Here is a 19,657-nt window from a genome sequence, read left to right on the forward strand (position 1 = left end):
GCTAGGTACTCTCTGCCGATTAGTTATCCGTCCTGGAACATGACCCTATCAGTAGAACGAACGTCCGTGACAATTCCAGCGAACGTCCGTGACGTATGCAATCCCTCCGATAGGGATAACTTGTCCCGAAAGTGTCCTGTATTCTTTAAAACTTTTGGCTCGAATAGCGACAAATAAAGTTTTACAAAGTAGAAAATGAGTTTAGAGCAGTAGTTTCAGAATTTTTAAGGCGTTATGTGATCACGATGAACAAACAATTGAAAATTTACTCACAATTTTACGCTTGCTTTCCCTCTAATTGTACAAAAAACAGCTAAACACTTAAAACAAAGTTATAGGAAAATGGAATTTTGCGTAATCTGTAATTTCTGTGCGTTTAAATTTCTTTCTAATGAGGTTCTGGAGACAATTTGTACCGTTACAGGTTCTGAAAGTTTCGCTCACGGACGTTCTGTCCGAGAAAGGAAATTTCTGACAATTACAAATATATCACTGCACATAAGATTATTGTTAGTTGAAAATATTACCAAATCACCGAGCCGCTCATACCCGAAAGTGAATAGCGTTCAGCACTCAATTTACCTGTAATAACAAACGGAAAACGTTTTTTTTTCACGGATGTTCGTTGGTTGAATAAGTCAGTGGATTACATAGTAGGAGAAAGAGGATCAGTGCCACTTTTTAGTGACAGGTGCTCTAAGTGTTTATCTTTTGAGTATGGTAGCTGCCGTCTCAAACAGAACACATCCAGTTTTGGTCTCCATAACGGACGTTCGCTGTAATTGTCATGATATTAAATGCCTTCATTCATTCTTATTTTTCTCTTCGTGACGATTTTCTCTCATTCCCTCAGTAGCCTGAACATGCTGCGACCAAACAGAAAACAAAAACAAAACAAAAGAAACCAAAGCAAGTCCGAAAAGTGCTACGCAATCACATTCAGGATAATGACGGAAGAAGTCTGTAATGAGCATGTGTTGAATAAGAAACGGAACAGTTTCAAAAGGACGTGGAAGCAGTTGAATGAAAATGACTGAGAAACAAAGAAAGGATCGAGCTCCAACACACAGAGAAAAGAATTGCCAGTGCACTCCCGTTATACCAAATTCCTCTGGAGAAGTTTTTGTTTGTTTATGTTTTTTATTCATCGAAATGCCGTCACAAGCGAACAAAAATCATGCAGTATACAATTATTGTCTGATGGAAACACACAAATCCTCCGCTTATCATCACATGGTGTTGTTTTATACTCATCAATGAAAAGCAATATTCATTTGTAATTTTTTCCAAGATTTTTTTTTTTCATTTTACATTTAAGAGACAGAGAGATCGTCAATTTGTTTGTGCTTTTGTGCTTACTTTGAAAACACATGTTAAAAAAAGGAATGATTAAGAATAGGTTTACGGCTGCACTTTGATACGTTCGCTGTTCCAAAGATTCGTTACTCCGATGTCCAAAGGTTTGTTATTCCAAAATGGAAAAAAAAAAAATTGTAGTTAATTTAGGAGGTTTGTTATTAGAAATGTTCTTCAAAAATAGATATTAAGGATCACTATTTTTAGGTCCGTTCTTCTAAAAGTGGAATGGGCCTGATATTCGTTTAGGTGAAAACAATTATTATGAGGTTTTGAAATTGGAGGGTTTTAGTTGTTAACTTGTTTCTCCACATTTGGAAAAGCAAACATAATTTTTCATGTTCCAATCAATATGCCTTTCGGTTAGCCTTTGGAGATTCCTATCATTTACCGAATAAAAAAGCTTCATAATTATACGAACTCTATCAATTTTCGTATTGACAAACTGTATAAATAACGAGCCTCCGAAATGACGCGCTACAAAAGGTTTGTTATAACAAACCGTATTGTATAATAGCGAAGTCACAAACATCCATCCAAGTTATTTGGACTTATTGTGTCTTGTTATGACGAAACTTCGCAGTATCGAACCTATTATAATTTCTGACTAATATAATAACACAAATTCTCCTCGGTAACAGTGTGTAACACAAGGAGCAAACACAGAGGGATTTCTTCCTAACGTATTCGTTTGCCCTCCCCAGCTAAACTTCGTATTTCTATAACGGAGCACATTTCTTTTGTTTTTCTATATTGATTCTTTGTCATGATTTTAGCTGTGATCATGTTCGTTATACAAAAAGCCAATTTTGCACTGTAGACTTTATATAACAAGTTTAGGACCTGAATATTTACTTCATGATAACGAAATGTTGATAAATATATTCGTTCTCAAGGATGGACTACGTCACTGAGATTACACGTACGTTTGTACGTTCATTTACGAGAGATGGAAAAATTGTTTTCTTTAATTCCTCAGTATGAGAAGATAAACAAGCTTATATAATTGAGAATTGGGAATATCTATTCAGGATTTTGCAGAGGAGTTTGTTCTCGACATGAAATTGCTGTTTGTTGTGAGTAGAATGTGTTTCCAACTCAAGAGAGCTGCATTGTTCAATATCTTGTTTGTTCCGAACGTCCGTGAGCTACATGCGAACCTCCGTGATGAAAACTATGCTATGTTTGTTGGGTTATAGAGACTGCCCAGATGAGATACATCTTAAAAAGGTATATTATTATTTGGGAGTGAGGATTAAAGTATGGGATAGTGAAATAAGAGGTGAAAATATTGAGTTTCTGTAAAATGCGCGTAAAGTTAAGAAAGTGTTTAGCGGAAGAGCAATATTTCCACAGAAATTACGAATTTAGTTAAATCATCAGTTGTCTACCATTACGTACAGGTTAAGAGTACAAGCTTAATATTCTGCAATCACGTACACATGTCCCTTAAGATACTTCGTTGGGATTTTGAACTGAATCAGATCTTTGGAAACTATGTTAAATGGTATTCAAATGTATGTGCAGTACTATTCCTCACGGACGTTCGCTGCTCTGGACATGGTAAACTTCAGCGGTGAATAAAAACTTGTTCCTCTGGGAAAAACCTAGTATAATTGGGTTCATATTAAAGCTTGAGTTATACTCTTTCAGGTAAGATGAATGATTTGGAGAATTTCCTACTTTTTAAATTTTGCCTTGTTTTGGCTCAATTGTACATCGTTCAAAATTCTGACCCATATACAGTATAACATACATATATGTACATGTGGCATTGGCCTATTGGGGGGAGGGGGGGTGGGGAGGGGTAACAGCGAGCCGGGAAGCTTTTGTCAGAGAAAACAGTGTAAGTTAAGAGTAAGTTGTGTACCTGGTATGCCATGCAAGTACTTGTTTGCATTTTTAGAATATAGAGAGGGAGAAAAAGACTTAAATCAGCAATTTACAGCTAGAAATATTTGTTGCAATTAAAGATATGCTTTAATGGAATAGCCATAATATACACTTGGACACTTGTACTTAAAACAGACTACAAAGAAAAAAAGAAGACAGACCAAGGAACTGAAATGAAACAAGATCACATCATCTCCCTTCAGGAAATGTTTGAAAAGTTTGAGGTGCCGACCCTGTACCTCCTTTCTCACCCCGTGGCTTCCCTCATCGCTGCCGGCATCACCACAGGACTAGTGCTCGACGTCGGGCAGGGCAGCATCCACACGATTCCCGTCTACGAGGGCCACGTCTTGAGGCACGCAGTGGGTCACGTGGACTTTGCCGGCTCCACACACTCTGATTTCATGTTCAACCTGCTAAGAAAGAGGGGCTACCCATTCGAGACTATAGGTGAGAATTGACACCAATTACAAATGTGACATTTCCCCAGGAATATCACCTGTTGCTAAATCATCACACATACGTAACGGTGCACTCCCGTTATATCAAACACGGTTATAACGAAATTCTCGTTACAACGAAATCAAAATCCAGGTCTCAATAATATCATCTATGTATCTTTGTACGCTATACTGTTCGGTTATGACAGAATGTCTTTATAACGAAAGAAAAATGTCGGTCCCGAGGAGTACGCTGTACTTATAAGATTATTCACCTTGCTGCTGAGCACTAGGGCGACGACAGAGGGAACTGGAGTATGGGACGCTAAGTGTCACGTCGTTTCTTTCGTTACGAAATTAGTCATTTCGTAACGAAAGAGACCATGCAACACTTGGCGCTCCATACTGGAGGATGCTTATCGCATCAGCAATGACCAACGGGCAGTGACGTCCATGGCAGAGCAGAGAGAGATACTGTAATTTTATCTTGATGTTGATGCTGATTTCATGTGAAATGCAAGAAATTCAGTGAAATTTTATGTTCGAACGAAATTGGAAACACGTTAAGAGAGTACGTCATCACCTCCTCTTGTTTGCAGAACTGATTGCAACTAATACATCTCTCTCTTGAAAACATGCAAAACGTTGAAAGATTCATCGCTGTCTTTTTTTAGGTGCGACTTAATTGAATGTTTTACCACTCTATCGTTTGAAACAAATAATAGAATTAAAACTCTGTGTATTGAAGACAAAGCCATATGCTGTGGAATTTCACTGTGAAATTCACGTTGAGAGAATGTGTAATGGGAACTTAGTTTCAAGAATATCGACTTAAATTGAATTGATTAGAAATTATGAGTTCTACTGCATTATCCCTTATGACCTCAGTACACCGCTTCCACAAAACATGACATATTTAAAGACTCGACATTAACTTTTTTCGTCTTGGTAGCTTCAGTGCCAATATTAAGGAGTACAGCGCTGTAGTAATGATAACACTTCGAACTCTACAGTGCTGTACTCCTTAATATTGGCACTGAAGCTACCAACACCAGGGTCCTCAGTTCAAAGCCACTCCTCGTGTTTGCGCCCTTGAACTGTATAATGTACCCATGATGTCTCTCTAGACCCAGGTTTATGAATGAGTATCCTTGGCAAGGCTGGGATGGAGGTATCCTTACAAATTGAAGAGCCATGCTTACATTAAAGAGGTTGATTACTCCATAGACCATAAACGTTATCAATAGTGCTGGAAAATATAACCAACCAACCAAACAAACAAACAAACAGAATAAGCGGTATTTTTATACATACTGAAGGATGCATTTAATTTCCGTGAGATAAAATTTGAGCACGCTTTTATCTCCATTGCACAGACGACTTGAGAATTGCCAAGGACATTAAAGAGAAGATGTGCTACGTCGCTCTCGACTTTGAAAAGGAAATGGAGATCGCAAACTCTATTATATCGTCGACTATCACCGAGCACTATACTCTTCCAGACGGACAAATCGTGACCGTCGCAAAAGAACGATTCGTCGTTCCCGAACTCTTTTTCGATCCAAATCTAATGAAACTCGAGATGCCAGGCATCCACGAGGTAATTCAGAACACGGTGATAAAATGCGACGTCGACATCCGAAACAATCTCCTGGCCAACATCGTACTCTCCGGTGGCCCCACCATGTATCCCGGGCTTAGCGAACGACTGCAGAAGGAGCTTGCCATTTTGTTTCCGTCGTCAGCGGAAGTAAAAGTGACGGCACCACGGAACCACGCCTCGTGGGTTGGAGGATCAATGCTGGCTGCCAAAAGCCCACTCAATGGGGGTTTGTGGGTCTCTAAAGAGGAGTATGACGAATACGGACCTTGGATTGTTTTCAGACGCTGCTTCTAGCTCTTTGAACAGACCCCCCCCCCCCCCCCAAAAAAAAAAAAAAATATATATATATATTTTTCGACAACATTAAGATTTATCTTATTTTATTATTAGGAAAATATTTTTACTTTGTAATAATTTTGTATAATTCGTATAGGTTTGTACTTATGTAGTAAATTATGGCTGTTAATTCGTTATCCATGCAAAAAAAAAAAAAAAAAAAAAAAAATGCCAAAGCTGCAATAACAAATAACGGCAACATTATTTCATTTGGCTAAAAAAAAAGAAAAATAGAAAATAATTCATGATTGAACATTTAGCGACTTCTTTACGCTCCCGTGATGACAAATCATGTCTAAGCATTGTTTAGCACGTAAGTTTGTCTATTGTTATATTACACATCTACACTCTATGATTATACAGTAAAGCAAACATAAAAAAGAAACGCGACTACATGTGCGTCATTTCCTCCTGACACATTTTTCGAGTCATATCTTTTCGTGTTTGTTTGTACACATTGTAAATGTGCGTTCACAAGTGGACGTGTAATAGTAGATCGCACTTTAGTTACACTAATTAAATATCCCACTTGGTGAAAAATCATGAACTTTGTACTTCTACATCATTCCGCTTCGCTGTACTCTGTGTCGTGTTGAGCCGACATAATATTTTAATCGTGTCAGTTGATAGGGTATAAAGCGTCAAACCAGCCGTGAAGCTATGAGAGGATGACTGTAATTACATTCAGACGATTGCACGCACAGAAAACTACAAACCACGAATATGAACCCGCGGTCGTCTGCTAGGCATGGATATGCGAGGTCCCGGTAACAGCTAGGTTGAAATTACATTGTAGATCATATACAAAATTGCGCTCATACTGGAATCTTTGCATACCAACTTCATCGTTCTGTGCAAAGACGTTATAAAGGATCGCGATCACTTCGTGGAGCATTCAGATTGTGGGATATTTCAATCTGGTGAAGCGGTGAGTATATAGCCAGGTAAATACAAATGAATATGCATGTGAAGAGTTTGTTCGCAAAAAAAAAACAACAACTGATAAGTCCATATTTGCCAAATGGAGATATTTGCGATTAAAGGTCAAGAAAAATATAGAAAAAAATTATAAGAAAATTTTTGCTTCTTTTGACCATAACTTCAAAAATATTTCTTTATATGTAGTGACCAATATATCATTTAAAAGGTATTAGTTTGCACTTTATGACAGAGACCGTACTTCAAAATCTTCAAAAATGGACTTATCGGTTTTTGCGAACAAACTCTTCATGTTATTTATAGGGATGTATATTATAGGTAGGAAAAAATAGACAAGTAGAGAGATAGCTAGATAAATGGAGAGATAGATAGATAGATAGAGAGAGAGAGAGATTTATTGCTTGATTGATTGATTGAGTTAATGAGAGAGAGAGAGAGAGAGAGAGAGAGAGAGAGACTTTATAGTGAGTGACTGAGTGAGTGAGTGAAAGAGTGATTGCTTGATTGATACATGAATATGATTAAAACGATATCTCGTGCTTTCACCCGCTGTTGTTGTTGTTGTTATTTTTAATTTTAAGGCGTACGTGATTCAGTTATGAATGTTTACGCCTAATGCCTACTGTAAGTTATACTAATATCTGTTTTTTTTTCTTTAAGGAACACAAATTCAAATTGATTTTGCTGCATTATTGCCGCAGTTTTGGAGATTCTAAAATAGACTGTCATTTCCCATCACATGGGCCGTTTTTGCGTATTTTCTGGCCAGCCCGGTTCGGTATCAGTGAACATGCCCAGCTTTGCCCAGCTGTTAGTCTCGAACAAAACGCGCTGAGTGGAATATGAAACCTGAGACATAATGTATACGTAGAGGTAGGGCAATGTGTCAATTAGTTGCAATGAAAAAACATCTCGACTTAACAATTTCATTAATTTGCACAATTACGTAGTACCCGTTGCATGCTACAAGGACTAGAATCAACACTTGCTGTCGGACGGAAGCTCGGTGATCTCGTGGAGATGACGCCTGTCCGGAAATCAGGAGGTCGTAGGTTCGAATCCTGCTCGAGTACGCACACCCATGATTATCATGGCTACTACTAGAACACTGATCAATTCAGTGCTTATTTACGTCGCTGTAGGGCAATTTGTCAGTCAGTTGCATGCAAAACTTATTTCCAACTGAATTGTGCCGATAGATGACATATCGTATATATCGTTGATCACTGTCTCTGCTGTTTTCTTTTTCCCTTTTCCTTCGTATCGACCCCTCCCGCCTTTTAATTCGCCTAGAGAATGTCGCAGTAATGACGACCGAACCAGAAGGGGGTGGCACAGCGGTAGTCATCGACTGCGGCTCTCGTACGTGCCGGGCGGGCTTCGCGGGGGAAGACGAACCACGGGTGACCTTCCCAGCCGTTGTAGGACGTCCGAAGAAACAGGTGCACCGCTATTGTCATTGTCATACTGTTCACTCGTTGGTGTTTTTTTTTTCTTGGAAGTATTGTAATCTATATATTTTCCCCTTCATCATATTATCCTCTTTCATGTTTCAATTCTAATGCATTTCTTCCTCATTTGCTTCTTCTTTTGGTTTTGTTATTTCTCAAAGTTCTTTGTAGAACAATTAGTTCATGCTTTTGTCATGTGCCACCATGATTTTTGTAATGGATTGCTTTATGGATTGCCGGTCAAACAGATACAGAGATTACAATCAATACAAGACTCTGCTGCACGAGTAGTATCCAAAATCAGGAAACATGAACAAATTTCACCAGTTTTAAAAAGCTTACACTGGCTTCCAGTGAAAAATCGGATTTAGTTTAAGATACTGTTATTAGCATTTGAGTGTTTTCATATGTTTGCTCCACATTATCTAAGGGAGCTACTTCATATCTACACACCAGAGAGGAAATTTCGATCAAAAAGTAAAGATGTATTTATTATTCCATCCAGAAGAACCAAATTTTACGGAGAACGAACATATGTTTTTAATGCCCCTACTTTATGGAATAATTTACCTCAGAAATTAAGACAAATTACTGATAGATTCAAGTCTGCCTTGAAAACGCATTTGTTTACAGTGTAAGCAAACATGAAGCTCGGTACCATCACTGTAAGTGCAATTGTATGTTTTTGTATAGTCTTTTCATTTTTTATTTCTTGAGCGCATATAAAGGGACATTATCACTTTGTGTTATGCGCTATATAAGCACTGTCAATTATTATTATTATTATTATTAATTTCTGCCACCCCCTTCTTATTTTTTTTTTTTTTTTGCTTGTAGAATCCCTCCTTCTTTTGCTTCTCAATTTCCCGTTCTTATTAATCTCCTTGCGTTCTACCTTTCATCTCTTTTTGCTGTACTAGCTCCTTGCAGCTTTGAGGCTGCTTTTTAAACAAGAGCCTATACGGTATTAACGAACATTTTGTGATTAATATTGACACAAAAGCCGCGAAGTGGCCGATTCAAATTCGTTATCGTACACACCGTGAAATTTATGTAGGACACGTCAACCGACTCAGTGGGTGAGAAGGATTTTCATATCGGACGTGAAGCGGAGGAGAAGAGGGAGATGCTTCAGAAGAAATGGCCAGTAGAATTTGGGTTCATCTATAACTGGGACGACATGGAGAAGATCTGGCATCACACTTTCTACGACGAGCTCCAGGTCGTCCCCGAAGAACGCCCGGTCCTTTTCACTGAACATCCGATGAATCTCACAGTCTACAGGCAGAAGTTGGCGCAAGTGAATTCATTTTGCTTGATCCCATCCCACCCCCACCCCTATATCTGTTCCTTTGTCCTTCCTTACGTTGCCATTTCAGTGTACACGAGTGCGCGGACAATGGTCGATTAAGACAAGTAATAGATGTTGTGATGAAATGAATGAAGTGTTAAATAGGTTACTTCTTTCAGAGAAATAAACGGAGAGAGGGAGAGATGAAAAAGTTGGAGATGTATAGATATGAAAATGCTTACATTTCTAGAATGGAGGGACTTTAATCTAAAAAAAAAGACGTAAATTGACTTCACACGCAAAGAAGAATTTGATTTATTTTTACGAGAGTATAATCAGTATTACGCTCTATGTTCATGTCGTGCTTCAGCGGAATTGCTATGTACACATAGATTGGGGCAAACGGTGAGTAAAAAAAACCTAAGTACTCTAAGATTCGACTTATATTCCTTTAGGAAATGTTTGAAAAGTTTGAGGTGCCAGCCCTATACCTCCTCCCCCACGCCGTGGCATCCCTCATCGCTGCCGACATCACCACGGGACTCGTGCTCGACGTCGGGCACGGCAGCATCCACACGATTCCCGTGTACGAGGGCCACGTGCTGAAGCATCAGGTGCGTCACATGGACTTTGCCGGTTCCACACACTCTGAGTTGATGTTCGACCTGCTCAGAAAAAGGGGCTACCCGTTCGAGACCACCGGTGAGTAAAGACAAAAATAACATGTGATTTGTCATAGTATTCCATGTGACTTCAATAAATGAAATAGAATCAGATAAGCAGAATAGCTAAAATTCATACAGAGAGGACATCAAGGACATAGAGTAAAAAGGTGAATGAATTTTGTAAAATTGTGGTATTTTTGTTTGTTTGTTTGTTGTTGTTGTTTTTTGTTTGACTGACTTACTGATTAGAGTTAATGGTCGCAAAAAAGGTGACTGGTGTAGATTAAAGAGGTGATATAATATACGCCTCAAAACCTCCTGCTGGTTTGGACATGTAAGGCATCTGTGATTACCCTGATTTGGTAGATAATTTAACAACTTACTATAACAACTGTTTTCCCTGCAAAAAGGCTACAATAATATTATAACGTTAAGGAAAATTTGAATTCTTGTTTTTATTTCCATTGCCATAGCGGATTGGAGAGTTGCCACTGACATCAAAGAGAGGATGTGCTACGTCGCTCTCGACTTTGAAAGAGAAATGGAGATCGCAAACTCTATTATATCGTCGACGATCACAGAGCACTATACTCTTCCAGACGGAAAAGTCGTGACCGTCGCAAAAGAACGATTCGTCGTTCCCGAACTCTTTTTCGATCCCAGTCTAATGGAACTCGAGGTGTCAGGCATCCACGAGATGATTCAGTATACGGTAATGAGATGCGACGTCGACATCCGGAACGATCTCCTGGCCAACATCGTACTCTCCGGTGGACCCACCATGTATCCCGGGCTTAGCGAACGACTGCAGAAGGAGCTTGCCATTTTGTTTCCGTCGTCAACGGAAGTTAAAGTAACGGCACCACGGAACCACGCTTCGTGGGTCGGAGGGTCAATGTTCGCTACCCAAAGCCCACTCAATGGGGGTCTATGGGTCTCTAAAGAAGAGTATGACGAATACGGACCTTGGATTGTTTCCAGACGCTGCTTCTAGCTCTTAAAATATTATCAAAACCATCATATTGCTCCACAAATTTAAGATTAAAGATAAGTAGTTTTTTTTTTTTTTTTTTTTTTTTTTTTTTTTTGGGGGGGGGGGGGGGATATCATTGTACTTAATATACAAATCACAATGGCTACAAGTGCGTTATCCTTAAAAAAGGAGCAGATATCAAAGGCGAGACGCTGCGTCAAGATCTTCAAGCGCATCTAAATAAGTTGTCTAAATAATCAGTTCTTAAATCTCTTGATTGGTGAGAGAAATTATTGGTTGTAAGACAAAGTGTAAGATTTGTATCAATACTCAAATTCTCAAAGTACATATATGCGATAACTTTGTTGCTGTCAAATGTAACTCTTCGCAGTGCAGGCGTAACATAATTATCAAAATCCTTGAAACACATAAACCTACTAATCTAAATTCCCCTGTCAAGAAACGTTCTCTCATAATCTCTGTTGTAACATCTAAAATTAGTCAAAGCTCTCTCTCTCTCTCTCTCTCTCTCTCTCTCTCTCTGGTCTGCTGTTGTTTCAAGAAACTATTTATGTATGACTAACCACGATATAGCTCGTATGATCTGATGATAACGATAGTAATTTTGTTTGCCAAATCTTTCGGTTGTATTCATAAACGCATACATAAGTACATAACTATTATATCTACGTGCAATGCCAGAAAATCAAATCGTTGTTGTTGTTTTTTTGTAATAATATTCGAGCTTTCATCTGTAATGACGACCGTATCATTAATCATCATTATCATAATAATAATTTCCTATTCTGCACTTTTACAAACAAACTGATTAGCGCTATTACAACAACAAAGACAACGACAACAACTGGACAACAACAACAACAACATCAACATCAACAACAACAACTAACAGAATACACCGACATCTTAATCAATATGATGGGCACAATTTGGCTTTGAGTTTCAGTGGATCACTTCTTTCCACCATGGACCCAAGGATCCATGTTTCCACCATCTGATTATTGAATGTCCTGTCAACTTTTGAAAAGTTTATATTGCTTCCCTTATTACATTTTTTGTATTTATTTCTTTTCAACATGCTCTGTTTTGTAATATTCTTTTTCATTCACTTTGGACTACACGTATTCTTTGCACATCAATCAGTACAATTTGTGAAATGTACATTTGCATTATGTTTTACCTCATTTGAAAAAAAAAGATAACTTTAATTGAATTGAATTGAATTGAATTGAATTGAGTTGAATTGATTTGAATCTAATTGAATTGTTAGTGTCGTTCTTGTGTTGATAGAGGGTATGCAACATCAAATTCCCTTCTGTGTTGGGCGTGGTTTGTAAATATACTTGCCTGAAAACCATGTTGTTCTCTGCGCTCTTTATTTCCTCGTGATTTTTAGGATAATTTCATATCACCCTTTCTTTCATTAATTTTATTTGTGCATTTCCCCTCTCTTTTCTCGTTTTCTTGTACCTAATTTTCTCTCTCTATTAACACACAAACATTCAACCACCCCGTACACATATAATGAGGATCTTCGTACATGTAATTTTATTTCACGTGGTTCACACAAATTTCAAAGATGAAAAGAAGATACTGTAATGCTTTATCAGCGTCCAACAGCTATTAATGGTACACCCATTAAAAGTTGTTGGATGCTGATGATGATGATATATATATTCCAACTCCTTTTCATTTTATGTATATATACATATATATATATATATATATATATATATATATATATATGTATATATATATATATATATATATACATATGTATATGTATATATATATTATATATTATATGTAATATATATAAATGTAATATGAGTGGGTGTGTGTGTGTGTTTGTGTATATATTCAACAGATCTATTTCTAATCAACTTATACTCTATATTAGTTGTTTCTTTTATGATTTAAAAGTCTTCATCTTCTCTCGTCCCCTGTGTCTCCCTGTCTCTTCCCTTTCTTTGTCTCTCTCTCTTTCTCTTCTCTACAAAATGAGCCACACAATTCAAAATGTGGGACAAAACCCATTCTTAATCTTTACCATGATATATATTTATTTACAATATTGCTTTACAAAAATACATCGATATGATACATCTAGCGTTGTTTTCTGCTGCTCGGACAAAAAAAAACAAAAACATGATATTGCATTTATGTCTCAAAATGGTCTTCCCTAGGAAATTTCCACCTCCATGGTATACCATTCTACCTCTCGGATATAAAAAAAAAACCCCGAAATAACTTATTATTGCCTTTTTGTCTCAAAGGTGGTGCGTACCATAATTTATGCAGGTTCTTTCACAATTCGTTTGTGTCAACGTATATACTTTATTATATTTTCTTCTCTTATATTATTAGTTAACATGTACCGAAAGCATATGAGGACCTATTATTATGTCATTTTCACATGTCATTATCGTTCCCTACAATTACTGTCAGACTGATCAGGGTGATATTAAGATGATTAAGTTCGGTTTTGCCACTCTTCCGTTTTTCATAACTAAAAGATATGAAATCAATGCAACTGACACCAAATTACATGAAAACGGTTAACTTTGCTTACAGAAACGTATACATTTTGCGATAAATACAGTGTACTTGTACTACCATAATATCTCGGAGACAGCGAGGGTTCACATTTCATAGACCAATATCGGTTGCATACGCTATCATGCTCCTTCTTACCTTAAGACGATCTGATGATATTGCAAATACTTTGCGATATCCTGCTTTCCGTTGTCCCCGCTATAACTGATATATTGTTTTTAAATCTTTTCCGCAGATAATCTGATTCTATAATCTTTTGTTTCTAATTGTAAAGTGTTGTTTTGCCACTTTTGTTGGTGACTGCTTTTAGGAACAAAGGCATCTTTCAATGAAATAAAACATGTGGAAACGCAAGACAAAGGTCTGTTCCTTTTTAACTTTGTTTGGTTGTCTAAACAACCAAACAATCTTGATATAACTTCAGCGATAGCATGATCAGGTGCGTAAGACAGTAAGAGCGACGCACATGGCAGTTCCTTGATGGAACAGTCAACGCAACTCTTACTAAGTATGCCTACTACAGAATACACAAGGTATATCAAAGTCCATAGAATTCAGCCTTGAAATGATTTAAAAGCATTTCCTGTGAACGATACCTGGTCCCGACTCATCGTACTCCTGTTTGCTGATCCACATCTGTTGGAAGGTAGACAAGGAAGCCAAGATGGAGCCTCCGATCCAGACTGAGTACTTCCTCTCCGGAGGAGCGATGATCTTGATCTTCATGGATGGAGGAGCTAGGGCCGTCAGCTCCTTGTGCATCCTGTCAGCGATTCCAGGAAACATGGTGGTCCCACCAGAGAGGACGGTGTTGCTATAGAGATCTCTTCGGATGTCTACGTCACACTTCATGATGCTGTTAAAGGTGGTTTCGTGGATTCCAGCCAGTTCTTGGCCCAGGAAAGACGGTTGGAAGAGCGCCTCGGGAGCCCGGAAGCGTTCGTTGCCGATGGTGATGACCTGACCGTCGGGAAGCTCGTAGCTCTTCTCGAGGGACGATGACCTGGCCGTGGCCTCCATCTCCTGGTCGAAGTCGAGGGCGACGTAGCAGAGCTTCTCCTTGATGTCGCGAACGATTTCTCTCTCGGCTGTGGAACAAACAAAATTCCAAGATCGCTTAATTCAACATCTGTTTGTTCTTTCCATTTTCTTACCAATCATCAAACCCATGACACCGACATTACTTTCTGTAAGACGATTATCATTTGTTTCATTAATCAAACAAAAAGTAACGTGAAGTTCCGTAGTGTGATCTACAAAAAAAAAAAACCTTATTAGTCTGTGTTCGACTGTTACCCAAGACAAGTGATGTATGACACTGAAGTATAAAACATTCTAAGAACAGAAATGGAAACAGTGAATTCAAACTCAAGCAATAAATTACGAATCAAAATTATTATCTCTACCTGTGGACGTGAAGGTGTAGCCTCTCTCTGTGAGGATCTTCATCAGGTAATCTGTCAGATCCCTACCAGCCAGATCCATACGAAGGATAGCATGAGGGAGGGCGTAGCCTTCATAGATCGGCACGGTATGGGAGACGCCATCACCGGCATCGAAGACGATCCCTGTTGTCCGTCCCGAGGCGTAGAGGGACATGACGGCTTGGATGGCTACGTAGAAGGCTGGTGTGTTGAACGTCTCGAACATGATCTGCACAGTAACAAAAAATAAGAATAAGTCTATAATGTTGCTTCACATTGTGGAAGTCAGTTGATGATGGTACATTACACAAATAGCAGAGGATTTACAAACTGTAACCTGTGACAAAAGTGAAAAGTGTATTTTATTATGTACTTCTCAACTGACGACACATAATCGTTGTTTTTCATCGTCTAAGCTAGATAAAATAATTGTGATGGTGTTCCACTGAGTATGAAAAGTGACAATGATGATAAAACTGGGACATCCAGAGCGAAAGACAACATCAATATAGAGCAGAACTAAGAAGAACTTATATAATTTGTTAGAAAGTTAGCTGTAACCTACCAACAACAGGAGGGAAAAAACGAGTGATCTAACTCATGTACGCAACATAAGAGAAATGAAGCGGTATTGTACCATGCATATTTTCCAAGAAATGTAGTTGATTAATTGAAGACTTAATGTTGCTACTAATACTGAACCATACGACGATTCAAACTGACGCAAAGACGAAAATTAAGAGAGATAACGACACGATTACAAGTCAAAAAGAAGGAAGATAGTAAAGTACCTGCGTCATCTTCTCCCTGTTTGCTTTCGGATTCATCGGGGCCTCCGTGAGAAGTACCGGGTGTTCTTCGGGGGCGACGCGGAGCTCGTTGTAGAACGTGTGATGCCAGATCTTCTCCATGTCGTCCCAGTTGGTGACGATGCCGTGTTCGATCGGGTATTTGAGGCTGAGAATGCCCCTCTTGCTCTGGGCCTCGTCTCCTACGTAGCTGTCTTTGGATCCCATGCCAGCCATGATTATCTCATTACGTAATAATAATATAAAGCACATTAACATATTGAGATAATAGTTTTGTAAAATAAAAAAGGACACAAAGACATTATGCCCCATGAATGGATGATGATTAGTTAACTTTTGGTATCACGAATAATAGGTAGCCTAAATATCTTTTTTTTTAGAGGGCAGAATAAAAAAATCAGAAATTCAGAATCAGGCGATGAACGTCCGCTACTTTGTATTGGAGAAGGGCATACGTGTACACATAACCTCATCTTGATCTTTGGCCCACACTAATTCAGAATATTGTTACATTTGTTATCATTAAGTTTACTTGATTATTGTTTACCGGAATTTACAACATTTCTTAAGTTACTAGAGACAATCCGACATTGGAATTTAATAGTAACGTGAGAAAAGCGAGAGATCGAGAGAACAAGCTAGGGGGAGTGATGATATACATCATGTACACTTTTAGAGTGCAGTGTACTCCCGCTATAACGAAGTCCTCGGGACCGGTGGGTTTTTTTGTCCTTTATTATGTATCGAAATCTCGCTGTAGCCAAACAGAAAAATTACATACAGATATATAGATAATAATTTTGGGACAGGAATGATTTGACTTCGCTAAAGCGAGAATTTGTTATAACTGTTTTCGTTATAACGAGACTGCATTGTATATTGTATATATATATATATATATATATATATATATATATATTACTGTCGGAAGATATTAACTATATAATATTGTCTTACCTGGTGCCGCGGTCTGCCGACAATGGAAGGGAAGACAGCTCGTGGGGCATCGTCCCCTGCGAAGCCAGCTTTGCACATTCCTGATCCGTTATCGATGACCAGGGGAGCAATATCGTCACCCACGAAGTCGGCCATGATTTTTTAGTGTATATTGTGTTTATCAAGGGAAGTCGTCCGAAACTGGAAGAAAACAATGATTAAAATGAAAAGTGTTAGCGCTCATTGTGTGAGAAAGGACAGAGGCTTAAAAAAAAAATACACGCCTTGACCTGAACTGGAGGTGCATAGTCAAGAACATGGTTTTTGACCAGTATTTGTCTAATCTATTCTTGAAACTATTTACAGACGTTGGAGGAATTTCATGAATTTTACAGGAAACAAGATTTTTTTTTTTTTGGGGGGGGGGGGAGGGGGAGGTGATGAAGTTTATCGGGCGTTCAGTTAGAATTTATCAAACCTTTTCAGAAAGACAATGTATAATTAGCCTTGTACAAAATCAAATGAGGAAAGAAAGAATCTTGAAAAAAACATGTAATAAGGGATTAACGTATATAATTATGACACTTAAAATTAGATAGTGTCAAATATCGTTTACCTATAATTTGTTGCTGATCGGCTGACTGCTGACTGCACCGAAGACCTGGTTGAATTCCTGTTAACTTTTCTCAAGATGTCCCAAAACTTCTTCCTGGATGCTGGGTCCTATAGATGGTCACTTCTGTGTGTATGGCCGGTAGATCTGTCTTCTCATGAAGGAAAGTTTCCAATGACTTATGAAGCTAGACCTCGTCCAGTATTTATACACATCTGGGATCAGAAATTACTTGCGCAATGTTAGATCGCAATGTCCTTATATGGTTCGCTCTGAAACCTAGATGATTCGATCTCAAAGGATCTTTTTAAAAACGATTACTGGAGCTGTGCGCATTTGAAATCTTGTCGTGGTATTGTCATGAATATTCATAGTCAGTTAGAATCGCCGGTGGCAGATAACGAAGTGAATAAACAAGACCAACTGGAGCAGAGTTTTGTTTGCTGTTGATTTGATTACTCATTCACTCTTCTATTGTTACTCTCTCCATACGCTCTGTCTGTCTCTCCCCTTCGCTCTCTCTTACAGATGTTTATAAGAAAAGAGCCAATCGCAAGCGGTGATTCACCAACATATATAACAATAAGAGTTTTTACATGATTCTATGTCCTAGGATAAAAATTGAAGGGTGCTTGACCACTTATGTACATTACGATGACATAACAAAGAAGGTAGGGCTATACATCTAATAGACAAACGCTAAATCATAATGATAATAAGATATTTGCTCTGAATCCTCGTATCTTTCAGCTTTTCATTCATACAGTGTATTTGCTGACGGAACCTTTCAACTGATTTTGAAGAGAGGGCGAAGAATAATGATTGTCCATCTGACAGACAGTAAAATTTGATATCATTGTGAAATGTGACAGTCCATTAATCCTTAAAAAAATGTTGTCAGCACAATTACCAAAGAAAATGGATTAAAGCAATCGCAATTTGGTTATTCGTAACTATCAACAAGAAAAACGGGATATGGAATAGGTGGTTATTGGGGTAGGTATTAATCTTCGGTAATTCCAGTCTCTCGTTTCACTGAATGATACGGTTATCAATGTCGCAATAATAATGACTTGAGCGTTGTTATGATCACCATGTGTGTAAGTGTGTAGATGTATGTGTGTGTGTGTATGGAGGGGGGGGGGGGATGGAGCAGTTGCTCTCTAATACCTTATTTGGTCAACTACCTGTACACTGCTGCCCAGTCAACAACAGTATACAGCTTATAGATGGCAATATGAACCCACCGTGGACATACCAAATAAGGCAGTCACCGGATCCACGACTTTTTTTTTTTTCAAATATGTCCCAGCAACCCGATAAATGTTTTTGTCTGACAAAAAAAAAATGCACATGGATGTACAACAAATCAATTTGCTCAGCGTCTTTAATTCATGAAATTTGAATAAAATTTTGATGCTTCTTTTTCATTCGCTCTTTCGCTCTCCTAAAATAGATAATAATGATGCTACTGCAACGTAAAGTAGCTGGGGTCCTCGGAATCTGAAACGGGAGCAACATTACATGAATTCTGTTGGAGGAATGTGCATTGCTCATTGTTTTCAATCGAAATCTTTTCTTTTTACCACAATATTAAGAAGAACGACATCACATTATGCTCTCTACGTACCGCCGAAAAATAAGCCGTGTTCACTCTTACCCTACCCTATATGGACTGCTCAACTCAGAAATCATAATTATCCACCGTACATACAGCAGGTTGCCAATGGGTGCAACAGATACCATTGCTCTGTGTTTCGGGCATGTAAACACTGGCCAGGGTTCAATGCCCATATATGGAGACATCCGATTCTCTTGAGCGATCACAATTTGCATGACTGTTTATCTGTACACACTAGAATATCGATTGACGATCCAGGATCAAAGTTAGTCTTTAAAGAATAGACAGCGATTCGGCGGCTACCTTGACTACCTACCCGTGTCAATGCAATCAAAATTCTCGACCTTTTTGTTTTTTAACTGACATTACAGTGCTAATATTTTCAGCCTTTTAGTTTCATAAATCGTGGAAACCACGTATCATTCTGATTTGTCGACGAGTGAGTGTCTAAACCAGGCCTTCATGATTATTGATAAACTTGGGCGTTTGTATACACAAAATATGCTATAGAATTTCATTATCAGTAATTTTGCATCACAATATAAACAAAAAGCAGTTGAGTATTAGGGGCCTACCAAGAAAGCAGGAGACGTAATAGGTTACTCTGTTATTATCAACTTTTGCTATTCTTTGTTTGTTTGTTTTTCTCACATCATTCGCTTCATTTTGTGTTTTTCTGATTGTGTCATACGATTATTGACGGTGCTATTAACAGTGCCGATTCAAATTT

The 19,657-nt window shown here is 38.3% G+C and overlaps 3 protein-coding genes across 3 annotated transcripts; 2 read left to right on the forward strand and 1 right to left on the reverse strand.

The window, feature by feature from the left end:
- Window positions 1-3,442: 3,442 nt before the first annotated feature.
- Window positions 3,443-5,586, forward strand: LOC139720457 (actin-1-like). The gene is made up of 2 exons (XM_071631814.1): window positions 3,443-3,699; window positions 5,066-5,586. Exons 1-2 carry the CDS (start codon window positions 3,456-3,458, stop codon window positions 5,584-5,586), a joined length of 765 nt encoding a protein of 254 aa, XP_071487915.1. The 5' UTR covers window positions 3,443-3,455.
- Window positions 5,587-7,874: 2,288 nt separating this feature from the next.
- On the forward strand, window positions 7,875-10,968 carry LOC139720458 (actin-5-like). The gene is made up of 4 exons (XM_071631816.1): window positions 7,875-8,009; window positions 9,076-9,318; window positions 9,765-10,011; window positions 10,448-10,968. The coding sequence occupies exons 1-4, from the start codon at window positions 7,875-7,877 to the stop codon at window positions 10,966-10,968; spliced, it is 1,146 nt and encodes a 381-aa protein (XP_071487917.1).
- Window positions 10,969-14,094: 3,126 nt separating this feature from the next.
- On the reverse strand, window positions 14,095-16,849 carry LOC139720389 (actin CyI, cytoplasmic-like). Its single transcript, XM_071631753.1, has 4 exons — window positions 16,715-16,849; window positions 15,740-15,979; window positions 14,931-15,177; window positions 14,095-14,612 (listed from the first exon to the last, which is right to left on the reverse strand). The coding sequence occupies exons 1-4, from the start codon at window positions 16,847-16,849 to the stop codon at window positions 14,095-14,097; spliced, it is 1,140 nt and encodes a 379-aa protein (XP_071487854.1).
- Window positions 16,850-19,657: the final 2,808 nt, after the last annotated feature.

Source organism: Diadema antillarum, unplaced genomic scaffold, assembly GCF_040938485.1.
Source record: "Diadema antillarum isolate AM-2024a unplaced genomic scaffold, OU_Dant_1.0 scf00000128, whole genome shotgun sequence".
NCBI classification, from domain to species: domain Eukaryota; kingdom Metazoa; phylum Echinodermata; class Echinoidea; order Diadematoida; family Diadematidae; genus Diadema; species Diadema antillarum.